General features: G+C 39.6%; 1 protein-coding gene across 3 annotated transcripts; it reads left to right on the forward strand.

Annotated features, from left to right (window-relative positions):
* The first annotated feature begins 46 nt into the window (after positions 1–46).
* On the forward strand, positions 47–16,051 carry CRYZ (crystallin zeta). Of its 3 annotated transcripts, none has more exons than XM_073357339.1 (9): positions 47–165; positions 5,170–5,286; positions 5,622–5,774; positions 7,570–7,733; positions 8,834–8,885; positions 11,134–11,283; positions 13,999–14,100; positions 14,203–14,298; positions 14,593–16,051. In XM_073357339.1, exons 2-9 carry the CDS (start codon positions 5,176–5,178, stop codon positions 14,752–14,754), a joined length of 990 nt encoding a protein of 329 aa, XP_073213440.1. In that variant the 5' UTR covers positions 47–165; positions 5,170–5,175; the 3' UTR covers positions 14,755–16,051. The 3 variants fall into 3 exon arrangements, with proteins under 3 accessions (XP_073213440.1, XP_073213441.1, XP_073213439.1); XM_073357338.1 differs by lacking the exon at positions 47–165 and adding an exon at positions 230–845; XM_073357340.1 differs by lacking the exons at positions 47–165; positions 13,999–14,100 and adding an exon at positions 221–845.
* Positions 16,052–21,723: the final 5,672 nt, after the last annotated feature.

The raw sequence follows: 21,723 nt of genomic DNA on the forward strand, positions 1-21,723 counted from the left end.
CCGGGCCGGGGGAGGGGCTCAATGTGCCGCGTCCGAGAGTCGATGCCGGAAGAGGCGGGGCGGGTCTAACAGCCTGGCCCGCGGGGCTGGGCGGGGCCGTTGCCCTGAGCTGGGCTGCTGCTGCTGCTAGCTGAGGAGGTCGGCCCGCTCGCCCGCCCGCGAGAGGTGAGGCGGCCGCGGGAGGTGGGGGCTGGGAAGCGGGGCGGCTAGAGGGCCGAGAACTGAGGGGGCCTGAGGGCAGGGCCGGTTCCCAGCGGGAGGGCGCGGAGACCCCGCCGCCTCTGGGAAGCCCCAGGGGGACCCCTGCTCCTGCGCCCCCCCCCGGGGCCTCATCCCCGTCTCCGGGCCGAGCCCCCCTCGGTAGCTGGCTCCAGCGCCCCGTGCTCGGGCAGATCCCAGGCAGCGCCTCACTGGGGGGGCCGCGGCTCAGGCACGGGGGCTCCCCTCGCTCTTCCCTCTCTGGGCGCGTCCTGGCCGCACGCCGCTGGCGGCCGGGGGCCGCGGAGCGCGGGGCCGGGATCCCCGGGACGGCTATTCCCGTGTTCGGGCTGGTGTCTGAAGCGTCGGGGCAATGGCAGGAAAGCCTGGGGGGAAACAGCTGTGTAACGTGGGCCGGTGGGTTGGGTAGACCAAGTCATCGGATCTAGCGCTTTGGGCTCTAGCATCGGCTCCGTGGGCAAGTCGCGTAGATAAAATTTGAGTACTTAAAACTAGGCACCGGAATGTGGGTTTAGGCACCACAAGGAAACTATGAAAAAGGCTTTGAAACTAACCCACTGCTCCACTATGAGATAGGAATTGATACCATTGTAGAGATGGAGCAACGGAGGCACACAGGTGTTAAGGTCAGAACCTTCTAATGTGAGCACTTACTTTGCTGCCTGACTGAGTGGCTTCTAAATCCACTAAAAGAAAAGGAGCACCTGTGGCATCTTAGAGACTAACAAATTTATTTGAGCCTAAGCTTTTGTGAGCTACAGCTCACTTGCTGTAACTCACAAAAGCTTAGGCTCAAATAAATTTGTTAGTCTCTAAGATGCCACAGGTGCTCCTTTTCTTTTTGGGGATACAGACTCACACAGCTGCTACTCTGAAACCTCTAAATTCACTGTAATGCCTTAATTTTATAATGTTTAAAATGACTATCATTTAAAATCTATTTTGCTGGACCTGCCTCAGGAAGGCCAACTGTACAATTTGAGAACCAGTTTTCTAGAAGGACTTAATATCTTAATACGAGGATCCAATCCTTCTGAAAACTCTTTGGGTGGTTTTAGAGACAACAGCTTATATGTTATCAGGTGTAACTGGAGACAGTCTCTCTTCTCTTAATTGGGAGACACAGTACTTTAGCAAATATAAAAAACCTTCACATATTTTATGGAATATGAAACATCCAGGCTTTTTGAACTGGGATGTTTGGATCTGAAACAATAAGCCAGTTTGGAATAATATTTAATAATCTACAGGAACACCATTTAGTTGTTTGAGTGTGGTGTTTCTTAAATCAATCCTAGTTTTCAATGTAGGTCTGAAAATTAGACAGGAGTAATTCTGAACCTTGCACCTGGGAATGAACTTTGGTTTGAAAGTATAACAAATACACTTCCAACAGGGTATAAATAAAATCTAGGTACAGTCTTGGAGCCCTATGTTTCCATCTCCCTTATGTGGACCCCTGTTATTCAATTAGAACTTCTAGGCCCTAGGCTGCAAGTGAAATTGCAGTTATGATTAAGAGTATATGTGCAAAATTTCTACACAGAAAATATAAAATTTGTAGTGTTCTCACAGTGTGCGGAAGAGACATTTAGTGAGCACACAGGTAATACTTTAAGAACTCTGTGAAGTCTGCTAGGGAACTTACTGCAGATTTAATTTATCTGGGAAAAGTGTAAATAGGCACTATAGAAAATTCTTAAATTTGGGTTTGTCTACACATGAAAATTATTCCAGATTAACGTAGGCTGTGAATGTAAAGACCAATAGCTATTCCTGAATAACATTATGCATTGGTATCAGAGGGGTAGCTGTGTTAGTCTGGATCTGTAAAAGCAGCAAAGAGTCCTGTGGCACCTTATAGATTAACAGACGTATTGGAGCATAGGCTTTTGTGGGTGAATACCCACTTCATCGGATGCATGTAGTATTCACCAACGGAAGCTTATGCTCCAATACGTCTGTTAGTCTATAAGGTGCCACAGGACATTATGTATTAGTGTTTCTTAATCCAGTTCCAAATAAGATAATTTGGAAAAAGACACTCTTATTCCAGAATAACTACTGCATGTATAGATAAACCCTGAGACGAGAGAGAACTAATGAGAATTAGAGGTTCTCAAACTCCCAAACTGATAAATACATTTTGCAGTGCCTATGGAAGCAAAACAGGGTCTCCAATGTCCTGGACTATGCTAAAATAAAATAATTTGCAAATAACAAAGCATGCGGGGCACTTCCAGGCTGGGGGAGAGGCTCAATGTTCATACTTTTAAGTTTAGAGGATTAAAAGGCAAAAAGAGGCGCTTGTGATTCAAGAAAATATAGTAGAACCTCAGAGTTATGAACACCAGTTGAGCTGACAGGTGAATTATATACATACCTCATGTGGAACTGGAAGTACCCAGGCAGGCAGCAGAGACAAAACAAACAAATACTTGTACAGTATAGAACTCTGTTAAACGTAAAATTCTAAAAAAAGGGAAAGTTTAAAAAAAAAAAAAGTTTGACAAGGTAAGGAAACTGTTTCTGTGCTTATTTCATTTAAATTAAGATACAGTAGTTAAAAGCAGCATTTTTCTTATGTACTGTAAAGTTTTAATGCTGTATTAAGTCAGTGTTCAGTTGTAAAATTGTTTTGAAAGAACAAGCATAACATTTTGTTCAGAGTTACAAACACCTCGAGAATGGAAGTTGTTCATATCACAGGTTGTAGTGTATCTATCTTGAACTACTACATTTAGCTTCTGTTTATCACCAGAGTTTGTGTGTGTGTTGTAGAACCGTGGCGAGGGTTTTTGCTATGTGGACAGAGGAAAGTTTAGATTTTAGAGGCAGTATGGAGGAAGAAGTAGCAGTGTACCATGACAGCAGTTCACTCTGCAAGGTAGTGAATGCTTCATAGCTGAAGGCATCCGTGAGCCTTACGGTTTTGAGATGATCAGCATATGGAGAAGCAGGCCCAATATTTCTGTGGTCACTTTTTTTAAAGATTTTTTTTATCCAATTTTTTTTCTGTTCCCATGCTCATAACTTCAAAATTTTCTTTGAGAATATCGTGGTGCAGTGTATATATTAAAGCAGGTTTCAGAGTAACAGCCGTGTTAGTCCGTATTCGCAAAAAGAAAAGGAGTACTTGTGGCACCTTAGAGACTAACCAATTTATTTGAGCATGAGCTTTCGTGAGCTACAGCTCACTTCATCGGATGCATGGTCTGCTGCAGTTTCCACGGTATGCATCCGATGAAGTGAGCTGTAGCTCACGAAAGCTCATGCTCAAATAAATTGGTTAGTCTCTAAGGTGCCACAAGTACTCCTTTTCTTTATATTAAAGCAGTTACATCTTTATTATACTGGAAATTTTAATGTAAACCAATATGATGAGACAATGTTTGGAAAAGATCACTGCTTCAGAGAGAAATTTTAATTTCATATTTTCTATGCTGTGTGATGAGACGTCAAAACAGTAATGAAGCTGAGACAGCTCCAGTAAAATAACCTTTTATTTACCAAATATGTGCTATTTCTTACATACAAATACTATAATAGGATTGCTTAAGTAGTACCATGTATATAATAACTAGAGCTGGCTGAATTTTTTCAGCAGAGTTGTTTTCAGTCAGTAGTACAGTATTGTCTAACTCAAAACGTTTAGCGGGAATATGTCAATTTTTGATAACTTTTGATGTGGAAAATGTCAATGTTTCACTTCTATAATGCTGAAATGTTTTATATAGTCTTTGTTATTTTAAAACATTAATATAAACATTTCATAATATTTATGTGTATTTGATATAAGCTAAAAGAAAAAATGTTGACAATTTGAACCATTTTTTTTATTTTGGAATTTCCCACAGAACAGAAATTCCCATTTGTAGCTAGCGCTAAACCATGCCTGTCTACTGGGCTGTGCTCAGTACAGAGCTAGCACTTCTAGCTTGGGCCCTGATTCTACATTCAAATTCCAGTAGATGGATCGTGGGCCTCCATGCAGCTGCAAGAGTTTGCCATTGTAGCTCCAGTTACAAAACTGGGGCCTTGGTTATTCTGTTTTGTGGCTTAACTTGTCCTTTCTGATTAGTGTAGAAACAGGGCGTTTAGGCGTTGCTGTATTTTATCCATTTGTATAGTAAACCAAATATATGGTGGCGTAAATTACCCTTTGGAAAATTGATGTAATGTATATGTTGAGGAGGAGGGCTTGGGAAAGTGTAAGATTGAGTACCCCTCTAACACTTGGACCTTTGTCATGGTCCAAAGGAAGAATTATCTGTCTGACTAATGTACCTTTGCCTTGTTTTTCCCACATTCTTGTCAGTGTATGCTTTCCTTGATGATCTTAAAATACTTCACAGACATGCATAGTCAAGCTAGCTTTTAGATACATTAACTGTACTCCTCAGGATACATATGTATTCAATTTTTCTGGTTTCCTTGAATATATTTTAATTCCCCATTGTATCTTTTATTTTTGAGGGCTTATGAGCAAGGATCTTTTTGTTGTCTTAAATAACAAGCAGAAAGAGAAGCTGGAAATCTACTTTTTAGACCCTGGCTGAATACTCACTATATGACCTGTTGTTTTTTTTTAATAAGTGAAATTGGAAATTCATTTTGTAAAATGCAACCATGGGTCCCAAAGTATAATGTATTTCCCTCAAGATGTGATGGCATGATATCTAATATAGGAACTACTGCACTCATATTTTTAAAGTAGTTATTTACATGTTTGATTCACTTTAAAGCCCACAGATTCCCACAGGAGATGGTGGTAACGCTCTTCATTTGCAAGATTTGTAAGATGAAAGACCATCTTTTCTTTGAAAAGAAATCAGTAGTGAGCCCCTGATTTAAACGGTTGTCTAAAAGTAGGGTGTGTGTTCTCCTCCCTCTGAGGTGAAAACTGGATTGTGAAGTTAATGCAATATTTTCTTATCTTCTGACATTCAGATCACTATGGCAACTGGAAGAAACGTGATGAGAGCTGTCAAAGTTTCTGAATTTGGTGGACCTGAAGTGCTTAAGCTCCTGTCAGATGTCTTATTACCGAATCCGAAAGAAAATCAGGTGGAAATGATAGCTGTAAACTAAGATAATTGCACTGAATGGTAATGACTTGAATATGAACTGAGTGAGTGTCCAAAACAGAACCATCTTCATTCTGAATAGGGAGTAGATTGAACAGCATATACATAAATAAAGCCACAGGCATCAGATTTAACTAATTTGTTTTGTTATTCTAATGCAGTCTACATATCAAATACAAAAGACTTTCCAAAATTGTTTCACATCCATATTAAGGGCTCTTTAATAGTCAAGTCAATTGCTTTAATAATATGAAGCTGTTAATGCAAAATTATGGTGATTGTAATGATATGTAACAAATAACATTTTCTCTTCAGGTCTTAATCAAAGTCCAGGCATGTGGCGTAAACCCAGTGGAGACATATATTCGTTCTGGTGCTCATGCTAGAAAACCACCTTTACCTTACACTCCTGGCACAGATGTTGCTGGAGTAATTGAAGCTGTTGGGGAGCATGTAACTGTATTCAAGGTATTATATTCTGTTTCTTTTTTAATTGATGGCTTATTCTTTCCCTACATTATTGTTGCACTACTTACTGCTACCTCTATAATTTGTGGCCTGTCAGAATTTCCTCTGGGTTTTGGGGACCTCTAATTGGCCGTTAAAAGCATGCAACCAGGTCAAATTAGTGGCCCTAATCCTACAAGCTGCCCTGGAGGGCTGTCCTTTACAACCATACAGAGCCCCATAGAGATCTGTAGAGTTTAGCACTGGTGCAGGAGCCTGACTACATGGTTCTGCTTGCAGGATTGGGGTTCTGTTTACTGGTCCAGAAACACTTTTAAAGCATTGTAGGCGCATTATAAAAGTCAAGATTGCTGTAATTATTGTCGTCATCGTCCTGGACTGACAGGAAGGACCCTGAAGTTATTTTGCTGATAATTTTAATATTCAGACTTAAAATGAAGGGGGGGGGGAAATACAAGATGTATCTATTGATAACAATGTTTAAATACTGAACTTCTGTCTCATAGTGGTTATATTTCACCCGCTGTCCTTTGGTTAAACAATATCTTCTTGGGGAGGGGGAAAAGGTGGGCTCTTAAAAGATAAATGTATGTGGGGTTTTTTTTAATTGGCCTTCTCTTTTATTTCCTTACAGGTCAGTAAGATTCTTGGCCAAAGACTAACAGCAGAATATGTATTGTTTAAAAACTGTATTTGAGTAGAGAGCTGGGATTCTCCCATTCTGAAGTCAGATATGACAGTTATTGAGGAGACAAGAGCCTTGCTGGCCTGGAGATGGAAAATAAGGCAGAGGTGTTAACTTCAAAAATAAACAAAACACTTTCTGTTTCAGCAGATTGACAGCTCCATTTTCTTTGCTTTTAGTTTTTCATGTAAATTTTGGCATTTTCTGCTTAAACTGGAGGGAAAGAAGATGAGAGCAATAGTTGCAGACAAACAGCTTGAAAGGGCTGAATAGAGGAGCCAATCAGAATAGAGAGATTTGTATATTGATGGTATGTAAGAAATAGCCACATAGCAATTATGCAGATCTTGGCACTCTGGCTAATAATAGGTGTCAGCAAATCAAAGTGCAGGGATTTATGTGCTATGCAGGTACTAAGATAATCATACAGTGAGTTTGAAAGTCAGACACCCACAACGGGTCAGAATGTACAGAACTGAGGAAAAACTGTACAGAACATGAAATTACCATGTTCTAAGAACTGGGATGTGCTATATTCAGCTCACAACCAGTACCAAAGTAGTTGATACTCCGTAGCTGCCAGGGCTGGAAATAAGTGTTAAACACACCCTGTGTGTTTGGGATGTATATTGTTCCCTGTTTCTCACAGCCCATTTACTTGGTGATTGTGTGGAGGTTGTGATTTTTATCCTGTTGAAGGACTCCAACAATAACTATTACCAATAACTATTCTTGTTAAGAATGTATAAATCTCAGGCTTCAAAAACTGCCAAAGTTCTTTTCATAAGCTTGTAAAATGTTTCTGACGTTTTCCTTGTGGAGTCCAGCTGGATGAATTCAGGTTCATTAAGGATCATCTTAATCATGCAGTAGCCTTGTGTGTGACAGTATAGAACCTAGGATGTAGTCTATACACACACCTTTTGAAATCTGGATATACAAAATTGTGTTACATAGATTTCATTTCCTTGATTTTTATAAAATCCCTCTACCTGCCTTTTGGGAAGGTAATCACGCGCACACACACACACTTTTACAGAAGTGTTACATAAAAAACTGACTAAAGTACTTGGAACTTGTGTCTAAACCATTTTTATTTTTTCCTGCCAGAAAGGTGACAGGGTTTTTACTAATGGTACCATCTCTGGTGGCTATGCAGATTATACCGTTGCTGCAGCGGACACAGTCTTCCCCTTATCAGATAAATTAAACTTCAAGCAAGGTGCTGCCATTGGAATCCCATATTTCACTGCTTACCATGCACTCTTCCAAAAGTAAGATGCCAAGCTCTGTTTGTATCTTCTGCTTTTGAAGACTTAAAATACAAACAATAGAGCAGACACTCCATCCATAATAGCCAGTTACATGGCTTAACTTTTCAGGGCACACTACAAGGCCTATTTTATCTCTCTCTCTCATAAAGAGATGAGAGACTTTTTAGGTAGGGTAGTGATGGGAGGAGGACTTTGGTGGGGATTCTGTTGGAGGGTTAAATTAAATGTGTTGCCTACAGTATTGTCAGGGGTTGTGATGTGAAGGCAATTGACTGTCTTTTTCTTTTTAAAAGTGCATCTGGGGTACCCAGAACTGGGAGCGGCACTCTATATAATAAAAAAGTGTATACCCCGAAATAAATGAGTCAATTGTTTTCCTCCTCCTACCCCTCTTCACCTCACCTTCTTAAGAAGGACTAGATAGGTTATACAACTGCAACCCCTTGGTTTAATCAAGAAGCAGAAATTATGACTGAAACAAGTCCTATCTTTCCATCACCTCTGTCTTCAGGAGATGTTGGCAGAACTCCTACTAGCTCTAAGTATTTAACCCTGCCAATAGCCATGGTATTGATTAATAAATCTGTACTCTAGTGATAGGCAAGAGTGCCTTGTCAGCTAGGGGATGAGAGATCAGGACTGGGAATCCAATCTAGATCAATACGTAGAACAGAGCATTGGACCATCTAGTTTATCCGTTGAAAAAGTATGGGTAGATTATTTTAAAACCTGGAAGACTAAAGTTGAAGAAAATGTTGTTTTGAATAGTAGGCTGGTGTTAATACACACCTGTACCAACCATGAAAGTGGTACTCCCATTGTTATGGCTTATACCTGTATTTACATTCAGGAATGAGAGCTTTTAGCAACCAGGAATTATTAAAAGAGATAAGACCCGATTCTCCTCTCTAATCCCAGAATGAATCAGGACTAACTCAGTGTAAAACTAGAGAGAGGAAAATTAGGCGCATTGAATGTGATCTAAAAAGATTTAGATTTAATTCCTATAATCCAACTACATATTATGGCTGGACAATGGACAGGATCTGCTAAAGTTATAATGTATTAAATAGTTCAATGTCTGTCATTTTGTCTTCCAGAGGGCATGCCAAAGCAGGGGAAACTGTGCTAGTCCATGGGGCAAGTGGAGGAGTAAGTATTTTGAAAAGCCTTAAATTAGCAAGTATTTTGTATATCTATTTTTGTGACAAATAGGCAAATAATTATCATGAAGGCTCTTTACACGTAAAGTTAAATCCTATCATCCAGAATATAACAGCCTGAAACTGCACAAATAACCACATGTGGCCCGAAATGCTGATGTCCTGTGAACTTAATTAAATCATATGTAGGGCATCCCATGGTGTAATCACAAAGTGGAGAACGGTCAGAAGCTGGTTCAGGAGCCATACAGCTAGTCTGCCTAAGAGAAAAGCTAAAGGAAAAGTTGCATTTTTAAAAATTAGGCAAACTGTTCTTAGTTGTGCAAGAAATGCTCACTGGCTGGAAAGGGACTTTCTGTGCTGTTTCTCACCCATTAACTGTAACGTAGCTAGAAAATGGGAGATGTTGGAGATACCTGAATGGACTTTAAGTTTTCCCAACTAGCTTCTGTATTTACAAAAGGCTAACCTTTGGCTCTGCTGAATAAACAAGAAGGCTGAGGTAGAGTAAGAGGGAATAGTTAAACTTTAAGTGGCTGCATCTCCCCTTTCCAGTGGCTGGAAAAAACTATTGTGAGCTGGCCAAGTTTTGTTGAGTTACTCGGTTAGCTGCAAAAGGCTGAGTATGAAAGTCTCACATGAGAGAAAACTCAGTCTTTTGTAATATATTAGACTAGAAGGACATTCAACAATATGTTTTTTCTTTATTTTCATAAACTGAGTTTTGATTTTCTGTTCCCACTTCTTTTATATGCTTCTGGGAACACACATGTTTTTGCTTTACAATGGCATGGACCACAAATAAGATTATTCTCTATGGATTTGCAGACTGTTACAAAAACACTTGCAAGTGCAGTGAGAAGAGAGTAGGCAAAGGGGTACGTACTAGTGATAAGCGTGGATGTTTGTGGTACGTCTTTCATTGACATACACTTCTACGATTATCCTTAAATGTTACATTCTTTTCAGGTTGTTCATTGAACAACTTCTGGATGTTGAGATAATCTAGTCATGCCATATGTTAGTTTGAAATGTAAATGTCAAAGGTGACTTCGGTTTTTCAAATAGGTCAGTTGATAAGTGCCTGGCAAGAGTGATGGTCATGAGGATTTATTATGGGAAAGGTAGTTTGTTTACTTTACATAACAGTCCTCGATGCAAGTCTCATTAGCAGAACCATAAATCGCAGCAGATGGAGTTCTGTTAGTAACAGAAATGGAATGAGAGAGTTTGTTACCAATAGAAGAGAATAACATCACTTAAATTAGCCGAGGAAGTGTCTGTCTGCAGGCTGGTCAGGATAGATTGTAGAACCTGTCTTCTCAGGAGGCACCAGTTTGGGAGTAACCCCAAAAGAGAGGTAGAGTTTTGTGCATACATGTTCTTCGTTCTTCTTTTGCATTCCCCATACCATGTAAGCAGTGAGTTTGAGCCAGCTGAGACTGTGAAGCCTACTTGTCCTTAGGCACTAACAAGACTTTACGTCTGCTTGGCACTAATAAAACACCTCTCACCACCAACTGAGATATAAAGCTGGGATGAGAGGATGTGGTGGTAGGGAATGCAGATGTTTGTTTGGCAGGATCAGTGTCTGACCAGATTTCCAGTGGTTTTACTTGCTGCCTAAGAATGGAGGCTTACTTCCCCCTCCAAAATTTGCTACCCTCTGAGGCTTCCCTGCTTGGGAGTTTTCTCTGGGGTCCCCACAATATCTGGCAACTACGCTTTGCAGGCCTTCCTTTGGCTTTCTGAAACTGGAGTGTGGTTTCTCAGGACCCAGCAGAAGGGGCAGTGAGACTAGGGAGTCTCGTCTGTTTTTGGTAGTGTTGGGAGCCTGGGAATGAGATCCTAAATGGACCTCTTCTGCGGTGAAGAGTCAAAGTTGTGATATGTTATCTGTGGTATATGGTTATCATGTTAGTGGTTTCTGTCTGTGGGAAGAAAAGATAATATGTACTGTTACATGGCTTAACTTTTGACTTGGTTTTGTATCAGCTGTGTTGTGTGTGCAGCATCTTTACTAGTACACAATGTTGTGTGTGTGAATGTAAATCAAATATCGGATAGCGGTTTTGAAAAAATCAGAATAATGTTTCAATAATGCTCGTGATTTATGTTATGCATAAAAACGTATTTTAAGATAATTTGACATGTAAAGTACTGAGTTTCTGATAGGTGATATTTATATTAAGAGTGGGAAAATAAATGGTAAAGGAAAATGTAACTCATTTTTCCAGGTTGGAATAGCAGCATGCCAGATTGCCAGAGCTTATGGTTTAAAGGTTTTAGGCACAGCTGGAACTGAAGAAGGAATGAACATAGTTTTGAGAAATGGAGCCCACAAAATGTTTAATCACAGAGAAGCTGATTACATTGATAACATTAAGGTAATTTACTACCAGATTGAAGGTTTCATAACTCTTCCAGCCTCTTTCTTCTTCCAGTAAAATATTCAAAATCCATTTTGGATTCTATTAATTATCTTCCTTTTAATTGACTAGAAAACATACTATAGATGGCAGTCCTGTGCTGGCATCCAGATGAACTAGATAGATATTTTCTTTTTGTAGTTTTTATGAAATGAAACATTCGGTAAACAGCTCTTTATATTTTTCTTTTGAACCAAGATTAGGGTTCTGTCGGAGTCTGCCACTGGAGCAAAGTGTACACAACCTCTTAATTTCTGGTCAAAGGAGAATTGTTCATTTTAAAGATATGGATACCAAGAGTACTAAATCATAACTAAGGCTGTGATTCTTTCGGAGGTCACGGAAGTCATGAATTCTGTGACTTTCTATGACTTCTGCAGCGATTGGTGCAGCTGACTTCAAGGCCACCTGAGCAGCTGGCCCTGGGGCCAGCTGCTCGGGCACCCCATGGCCAGTCACACCTGTTGCTGCTGGAGAGACCCAGGGGAAGCCTGGGACCAGCTGGCTTCGGGGACTGCCTAAGCAGTGGCCAGTGTGGTTGGCTCCAGGGACTGCCCAAGTAGCGGTCCTGGGGCGGCAGTCAACCTCCAGCACTGGAGCAGGCTGCCCTCTTCCCCCGCAGCAGAGGCCCCCCCAGAGCAGTGGGGCCCCAGAAGTAGAAGTTTAGTCATGGGTATTTTTGGTAAAAGTCATGGACGGGTCACAGGCCGTGAATTTTTATTTATTGCCTGTGCCCTGTCTATGACTTACCAAAAATACCCATGACTAAATCTTAGCTTTAATCATAACTAGGGCTGTCAATTAATCACAGTTAGCTCACGTGATTAACTCAAAAAAATTAAGCGTGATTAATCGCACTGTTAAACAATAGAATACCGATTGAAATGTATTAAATATTTTTGGATGTTTTCTACATTTTTCAAATATATTGATTTCAATGACAACACAGAATACAAAGTGTACAGTGCTCACTTTATATTTATTTTTGATTACAAATATTTACACTGTGGGGAAAAAATAATTGTAGTTTTCAATTCACCTAAGTACTGCAGTGCAATCTCTTTATCGTGAAAATTGAACTTACAAATGTAGAATTATGTACCAAAAAAAAAGCTGCGTTCAAAAATAAAACCAATGTAAAATTTTGGAACCTGCAAGTCCATTCAGTCCTACTTCAGCCAATCGCTCAGACAAACAAGTTTGGTTACCAGTTGCAGGAGATATTGCTGTCTGCTTCTTGTTTACAATGTCACTTGAAAGTGAGAACAGGCGTTCACATGGCACTGTTGTAGCCGGCGCCACAAGATATGTATGTGCCAGATGCGCTAAAGATTCATATGTCCCTTCCTGCTTTAACCACCATTCCAGAGGACATGCGTTCATGCTGATGATAGGTTCTGCTCAATAACGATTCAAAGCAGAGCGGACCAACGCGTGTTCGTTTTCATCATCTGAGTCAGATGCCACCGGCAGAAGGTTGATTTTTCTTTTTTGGTGGTTTGGGTTCTGTAGTTTCCATATCTGAGTGCTGCTCTTTTAAGTCTTCTGAAAGCATGCTCCACACCTCGTCCCCCTCACATTTTGGACAGCACTTCAGATTCTTTAACCTTTGGGTCAAGTGGTGAAGCTATTTGTAGAAATCTCACATTGGTACCTTCTTTGCACTTTGTTAAATCTGCTGTGAAAGTGTTCTTAAAACAAACGTGCCGGATCATCATCCAAGACTGCTATAACATGAAATATGTGGCAGAATGCAGGTAAAACAGAACAGGAGACATACAATTCTCCCCCAAGGAGTTCAGTCACAAATGTAATTAACGCATTATTTTTTTTAACGAGAATCATCAGCATGGAAGCATGTCCTCTGGAACTGTTGGAAATGGGCCATCCTGATTATCACTACAAAAGGTTTTTTTCTTCTGCTGATAATAGCTCACCTTAATTGATCACTCTCATTATAGTGTGTATGGCAACACCCATTTTTTCATGTTCTCTCTGTGTGTATATATATCTATCTTCCTACTGTATTTTCCACTGTATGCATCCGATGAAGTGGGTTTTAACCCACGAAAGCTTATGCTCAAATAAACTTGTTAGTCTCTAAGGTGCCACAAGTACTCCTCATTCTTTTTCCTCTGGAATGGTGGCCAAAGAATGAAAGGGCATACGGCATACAAATGTTTAGCATATCTGACACGGCTACAACAGTGCCATGTGAACGCCTGTTCTCACTTTCAGGTGACATTGTAAACAAGAAGTGGGTAGCATTATCTCCTGCAAATTGTAACCAAACTTGTTTGTCTGAGCGATTGGCTGAAGTAGGACTGAATGGACTTGCAGGTTCTAAAATTTTACATTGTTTTATTTTTGAATGCAGCTTTTTTTGTACATGATTCTACATTTGTAAGTTCAACTTTCATGATAAAGAGATTGCACTATAGTACTTGTATTAGCTGTGTTTCCTATTTGCTTTACTATCTCATGAAGGGAGGGAGCATTTAGAAACTCAGATCCCACCAAGTCACAATATGATGAAGATAGATTTTCAGAATTGCATTAGATATGTCAAACTTAACATGTTGAAACCCCAGGTTACCTACAGCCTGTGAAATATACACAGACATCCAAATGTGAACTTTTTCAATTGGTTATCTCTTTTTATATTCTGTGTAGGAATTCAGTGGTGTGCAGGGAGTTGATGTGATAATAGAAATGCTAGCTAATGTTAATCTTGCCACTGACTTACAACTACTATCACCTGGAGGAAGGGTGATGGTAAGTATTTTCTGTCATTGCCTTCAAATTAAGTTTATAATTTGTTGAAAAATGTTTGGATTAAGTGTCTGTTTTTTTTATTTTAAAACTTTTTTGTATCAGATCGTGGGGAGTAGAGGTCCAATTGAAATAAACCCCAGAGACACTATGATGAAAGAATCCAGCATAATAGGAGTTAGTCTGTTTTCTGCCACTAAGGTAAGGCATTTTTAGTTCAAAGAATTTACTTGGATGAGCTATTCTATTAACTTATAAACTTTTAGTTTAAGCAAATTAAATGTTTAGCAAAATAACATAGTTGGGTTTGATTTGGAGTGTAAGGGTACAATTTTATTAGATTATATACATTTTATTTTTCTAAATGGACACTTAAAAGTATTAAGAAATGTAAAATGCATTTAATTGTGAAATTTGGATTAAAACTTTGTATATACATCTAATGTACTTTAAAAATGCACATGACTTACAGTAAATACTATCTTCACTATACAGAAGTTGATGTATGAATGTGAAACAGCGCTGCTTGCTGGTATAGAAGCTGGCTGGCTTAAACCTGTAGTTGGCCCTGAATATCCATTGGAAAAAGTGGTGAAGGCTCATGAAGACCTCATTAACAGCAGTGGTGCTTTGGGAAAGATGGTACTCCTTATGTGATAAGTCACGTAATAAAGTTTCTTTCCATTTATATCCTGGCTGTTCTAATTACACCCTTGCCTGTATCGTTCATTTAGCATGTTTTACAAAACATAGGGTTGATCACAGATATTTTATGGTAATAGCAAGTCTAATTTAGACAGGGAGGATGCCTTAAATGAACATGCTTTTTTATGTAATGAAAAGCAGAGTGTCAGATTTAAGCTTTAAGTACTCTTCCCCTCCTCCCCCACCCCCAATTTGGCTGACCTGGAAATTGCATCTTTTTCCTTTCTGCGTTGGTCTTGTCACTGATATCTGTTCTGTCCTATCCAGGTTGGAGTATTGTACAATACTGTACTTATTGCTTCCCTTGAATACTACAGGGAAGCTTTAGCTAGTGCAGAATGTGACTTTCAGTCTGCCTTTTAAAGTGGAGCGACATATATGTGTAAGTAGGGCTCCATGTGTTCTGTAGCCACAAAATATGTTGCTATTCAGCATCTGCCACAGAAGTGTGCTTTAGAATCCAAACTTCGATTTTACAATCATTAACTTTCTGGCCCTTATGATTGCTAAGAGCCTCCCAGATGTGAATTGAATGTAAACAGGGGCAGCGTTGTATGCCTGAATCTGACTAAACAATATCCTGAGAGGTGTAATTGACCAAATTATCCCAATGGGCTGGAGACTGTGAAGCCCAGTGTCATCATTCATTATTTTACTACTGATCTCATTTTAGCAGAAATAGCCAGATAATGTGCTGATTTCTTGCTGTTGAAAGGGAAGGCAATGAGGAGTTCAATCCCCTCCCTCTTTCTTTTGAATTTAAAGTCAGCTGTCTCATAATGGGAGGGAAAGAGGAGCTGCCTCCCTCTTGGGTGCCAAGAATTCAAGCTGTCTTTCCCTAATCATCAGTCCCTTTCATGGATACCAAAATATGCAGCATATTGAAAATGTGACCACTCTGTAAAACAAATGAATGTACTGTGAAATGAGGAACTCTGTACTGATTGTATTATTCTTCATATCTAATACAATAAAAATCTCAATTTGTTAATCTGCAGCAGAAATTTGCATTTGCCACACCAGAATGCTATAGAAACCAGGGGATGTTGGAGCAGAATCCAGGTCTAGCTTGCCTACATTTTGTAGTCCTATTTGATGGTCATTCCATGAGTAAATTCAATCTCTGTATGTTGTGGTCCAGGACAAGTACTAATAATCAGATATGGCTATTTTGATTAACATATGGTTAACTGCTAGTCAGTGTTCTCGGTTGGCAATATCAATAAACAGTAAACAAACTGTTATACAAGTGTGGATTTGTTTTTGCTTGCTTACATTTTTGTTGTTTTCTGTTACCACATTCCATATTTTATTAAACTAGTGAACAGAGCAAAGAATGGTCCTCCCCATTCCTCAAGGACATGCCTACGATACTTTAATCATGATACGAGCACGTGTTTTGGATCAATATACTCCTATCCTGGGGCTAGTCCACTAATGAAGTTGGTAGTACCATTTTGTCCGTACTCTCACATTACATGCAAATATGAAATATTTTGGTCATTGGTTCTAAATACCAACAGATCTTGACATGGATTCAAACCGTATAATCTAGTTCTTGATATGCCAGAAGAGAGTCTTATGCTAAAAATCTGCACTATTTTCTAACATTTGGTGTGTAATCTATTTTGAATTCCATAGGGGTGAAAGTAGCAACATTTGTTTTATGTGTATAATACAATTATCATTCAAGTGACAGGAAAAACATTTGTTACAGTGTATTACACTGGAACATTGCCAGTTGAAAGCTGTCGCTGAGATGGTATCATGGCTCACCAAAGGCCTTTCTTAGTTTTGAGGAGCCTACAGTAAGTACAGTTAGCTGACATCATTTATACCTGTTCTTTGGTTCAGTGCTCTTCCTTTTTTAAATGGATTCCCTGCCAGTGTATCTGTGTAGGCTCTTCAGGCATCCTACTGTGAAACAAATTTCATATCCAAAAGCTACCATTTATATTTGTAACTTTGAATCAAGGAAAGGGTCTGTGATAATTAAAACATTGTTCGTCTAACAGCATGTTTTACCCATTTTATTGAAGACACAAGCAAATAACAAGCTAGTTCACATCACTTCCTTTGTTCTCACCATCCTTTTAACTGTTTATAGGCCTGTGAAGTGATTCAGCAAAAACCCTCTGGGTTAATCATTTGATAACCTGTGTCTGTCTGGGCAAATTTCATGGTTTGGGCAATACACAACCATTTAAAACATCAGATTGTAACCGTGTTTTCCAGGTCATGGAACTCAGAATTGTGGCCCCCAATTCATTGTTCTGCCTTCTAAGTAGCCTCTCCCATCTTGTCCTGTTTGTAAGCCTGATTAATTCATTTGCCAGGGACAAAGAAGTGCCTCTGCACCCTTTCACAGTGCTCCATGCAACTTTCTGGCCTTCTTATTAATCTCCGCTAAATGCAGAGTAGATTACACTGCTAATATAATTAAGGGTGTTCAAGATATAATCCAAGTAATATAAAACAGAATGTGTTTGTGCTACGTGGACGTTCACAGCTTAGACTTTAAAGTACTGTTTGATATTACAGGAGCGTCCCTTAATGAGATGATTTCCCAATGAACATCAGATACTATTTGACCTATATCAGAACATTTCAACCAAGGTTAAGGAAGAGTTCTCATAATTGCAGTCTGCTAGTCTGTACATTGGTAAGTATTGAAAGGTCTCCAATAGAAAGGAATTTGTAGCAATTCCACTGTAAAAAAAAAAAAAAAAAAAAAAATCTGTTTATGTGTTATCTGTTTAGACAAATCTGAATTTGTCTGGTTCAGCCCATCTTGACTTAACTCTCCCCCCTCCCCGACACCCTTCAAAACCATGCACAGTTTTCTCTGAAAGCCTTAAAGGATAGTGGTCCCATTACACTTTTGTTTCCTGTTCTTCGATTTCTTTGAATCGCCACTCTTTCCTACTGAGGCTTAACTTACTCTAAAGTAATATAGAAAAACTAATGAAACTGAATCTTCTAAAATGTCTAAATCTCTCCTGCTTTGGGGGAGTACTCGTTGAAATGGTTTGTTGGTTTGTCCTCACAGCTCACTAAAATAGCATATGTTTTATAAACCTATAATTCATATTTCTTTTCAGCATCTTGATCTGTAGTTAACAGGTGCTTAAATTAATGCACCACAGTTATCTGAGGGTGTGCAATTGGGGAAAAGTAACCCACTGACTCATTAAGTCTCCAGGGCATGGAATTATTTAGCTGTCTTACTTTAGCTTGTCATGAAGGAACAGTTGCCCTCATTTCAGAAAGTCAGGCGTTATTAATATTGAGTTGTTTGACTTTCTGATACCTCTCATTGAACTGCTGAGGACACCTGTTTTTTTAAAAAAAAAAAATCTTTGCTCACCAGATGTTTTTGCAGTCTTGCTCTAAGTAATTGGAATCAAGCTTTGTTTGCCAAGCTGCAGCGGTATCGGTGGTTTAGAAGAATACTGGATATGTAAGCATACAAGTCATTTGAGCACTGGGCCATTGTGTAATCAAGAAGAGCGATATGAATGATAACCAATGTCAATCATAGGACTCTGCCCCATTCTCTGTTCAAATGAGATTTGAAACAGCTTGGTCATTAGGGCTTATGACCAGGTGCCTGGGACAGATTACACTGAGAGTACCACTTCAGGGCAGACTGCAAGAAACAGGGCACACAATCCCCACAAACTGGGGGTTTATTCTATAATTAGATTCACCAAATCATTAGCAAAAGAGCTTCTGTAGCACCACACTGATTAACAAGAAGCCTAACACAGTCCCTTTTATGCATTCCAGCCCTGGGCTCCCATCCAGACAAACAGGTCTAATATAGTGAGAGGTTACTGAAAACCTAATACACCGTATGTGAAGGTCTACTCATCTCAAAGGATCAGACGCTTACATACTGACATGGAGTGTATCTCGGATCTTACCTAAATATCACACTGTCAGACAATCCAGACTGTCAGAAAATCCTTAGTCAAGTAACTGAAGATTTTTTAAAGAAAAGAATAGTTATAAATGGTTAATAGATAATAATATACATACAAATGATTGCAAAGTCCTTATGTTTGTAGCAGTGATGGAATAGACTGCTGGCTTGCAAAAGTCTCTCTGGTAACTTCCAAAAGATTGGATGGTCCCTCAGTCCATTGTTCAGAATACTCATTTTAGGTGTAAATCCGCAGTCCAGAGAATTGGTACAGGAATGAGGCAAAATGGAGGTGTCCCAGGTGTCTTTTATATCCTCTGCCATGTACATGGAAATTCACTGTCCCAAACAAAGCCCACAGCTCCTTTGTATGGAATGTATTCGCAAAAAGAAAAGGAGTACTTGTGGCGCCTTAGAGACTAACAAAGGTGCCACAAGTACTCCTTTTCTTTTTGCGAATACAGACTAACACGGCTGCTACACGAAAACCTTTGTATGGAATGTTACTGACAAAGATTGAGTCTGAGGTCACATGTCCATGTCACATGTTCTTACATCTTTTGCCGAATCACAGGGGTGGCCCTTGGCTCCTTGCTGCGGGAGGTAGCTGCAGGAGGACTCATTGAAGAGCTGATCTCCCTCCATGGTTCATCAACATTGGGCTGGCTAGACAGGATGTAAAACTACCTTGTAGATATCACCCAAGAACAAAACACATGTCTGAGATGCAAATAGTCATTACTTCAGGTACAAAGATGAAACATGCATATAGGTAGGATTAACATACTTAGCAGATTACAACTTTTCTATTGATATTTTACATGACTTTATATAAGATTTGTTGCAATTGTGTAACAGTGGTAGTAACAGTGATATAAATGGTCATCATCAATCATACAGCATCACAGGGCTGTGGGGGCCTAACTATTTATTTTAAACCTCCATTTCAGAAAGTATACTAGACTCCTGTGTCTTGATTTCTCCACTGCCTAATCACTCATCTCTCTGCAAAGGGAGCTGTAGAATGCTATCAGATCAGAATGTGCAAGGCAGTGAAGAATCTGGCTGCCTACTCATTTTCCAAGTGTAGAGAGAGGCCTTGCTGTAGTAGTGAAGTCTATTAGGAGGCCTGATTATCTGTTGCACTGCACCTTGTATAGTCATTTACACCAATATAAAGTGCGGCCAAATCAGAATGACAGCATTTTTTGTGCCCTTTCTGCAGTGGTATTAATGACTGCAGTAGGTGAAGGGCAACACAGAACTGGTTCCTGGGGCTCTAACAATATATATCATGGGAGAGCACAGCAATACCTTGCTAGCCATAAGAGTATTTTAAACATACATAAAAAAATGGTTTCTCTGATTTTTTCATTGTAGACAGAGAGGGCAGAGTTCAGAATCAATGCAAGTGAGTACGACTCCATTGATTTAATCTTGCTTCCATTTACACCAGGACTGAATTTGGCCCAGTGCTTGCAACAGACTGAGCTAATTAGACAGTGCTAGCTAATTTAGTCAGAACATAAGCTAAAGTACAATAATCCCTCTGAACCGGTAAAACTGTAACTAATAGCAGGTTTCCTTGTAACAGATGGAACGTCATCTGTCAAGATTTCATATTTGATACAGGATAGAAATTTTTGGTAAAATAGAATTATTGGAAAGTCTGGGTCACGCTCATTAAATTTTGGGTCCAGTGAGGATGTGATAAATTACTTGAGGCACAGTCCAAAATCAACTCAATGGAAAGCAAATTGGCATCCAAAAGGACAGTTCATATTTGTCAGTCAGGACCGTTCATATTTGTCTAGATTAACTTTCCCCAACTTCGGGCTAGAGATGTTTTCATATGGTTGATTCTACGTTCATCTAAATTTTTTTCCTGACAAACCTTATTTACTTAAGATCATTGTGCTCTTGGTTTCTTTATGGTAGATTGACACACAGCCAGCCTGGAGAGGGATTCAAACCTTTAGATTATGAGGAGGTGTAATACAGAAGACTTACATTTGAGGGTTTGTGGGATTTGGATCACTGAGGTGTGTGTGTGTGTGTGTTTGCCATTTGGTGGAGCACAGATTTGAAAAGATGGAGAGGATGGGAGCTTGTCGGGAAGGCAGCTGGTGCTGTTGGCCTGAGACGGCATCCAGCTCCAGGACTTTGGAAGTGCTATTATAAGGGTTTGTAAAGCTGGCTTCACAGTCCCTCGCTTCCCCTGCCCCAGAACTGAGCTCTGTATGTTTGGGGAGCAAAGTCAGATAGAGGCAATGCTGGATGTGGTTGAAGCAGGGGCAGAAATACTGCCCCCGTTCTAGTTACCTGGGAATTTTGCTGCTCTCAGCTGGAATGTTTACAGTAAACGAAGTGTGAAATAACTTCAGCTGAAGTAATGAATTAATTCAGCAGTAGAGCAACAGCTTGAATTACCTGTTTCACCTATAAGGAAAGTCCAGTACAAAAGTTCAGCATTTGAGGTGTTTGATTAATTTAAATCTGTATGCACATTTTGCTATGCCTATGTAATTTTACTGGCATATATTAATAATAGGCTAGGGAACCTGTGTCCTAATTTGCTTGGAAATGTTGATTTGTGGTTATGTTGGTGACATAATCTTTAAGAAATGCATGGTGATGATTCTATGACATGGTATATTGAAAGGATGTTTGGTAGTGAGTTTTGCTGCCTGACTCGTTTCTGTAATAATACTTATTATAGTTACAATGCTTCACAGGTTCAAAGCATGATTTATACATTAACTGAGTAGTCCCCACAACACCCCTGAAAATGCAAATAAGTATTATCCCCATTTGACAGAGGTGGAAATTGATGCAGAAAGGTGAAGTGACTTGTCCAAGGCTATTCCGTGAGTCAGCAGAAGGTCTGGGATTAGAACTCGGCACCTCTTCATTCCCAGCCCTGCTGGTTTCTCTGGATTACACTGGTTTGTGAGTATTTTCAATTTGTAGGAAGAAAATGAGCAATAATTTATTGA

Source organism: Lepidochelys kempii, chromosome 8 (genome assembly GCF_965140265.1).
Source record: "Lepidochelys kempii isolate rLepKem1 chromosome 8, rLepKem1.hap2, whole genome shotgun sequence".
Classification (NCBI taxonomy): Eukaryota; Metazoa; Chordata; order Testudines; family Cheloniidae; genus Lepidochelys; species Lepidochelys kempii.

Excerpts from the sequence above, each read along its gene's own strand:
- CRYZ (XM_073357338.1), top strand. The coding sequence starts at position 816 with ATGGAGCAACGGAGGCACACAGGTGTTAAG. Across the intron at positions 7,734-8,833 it reads TACCATGCACTCTTCCAAAA|AGGGCATGCCAAAGCAGGGG; the intron begins GTAAGATGCCAA and ends TTTGTCTTCCAG. Across the intron at positions 14,299-14,592 it reads GTCTGTTTTCTGCCACTAAG|AAGTTGATGTATGAATGTGA; the intron begins GTAAGGCATTTT and ends TTCACTATACAG.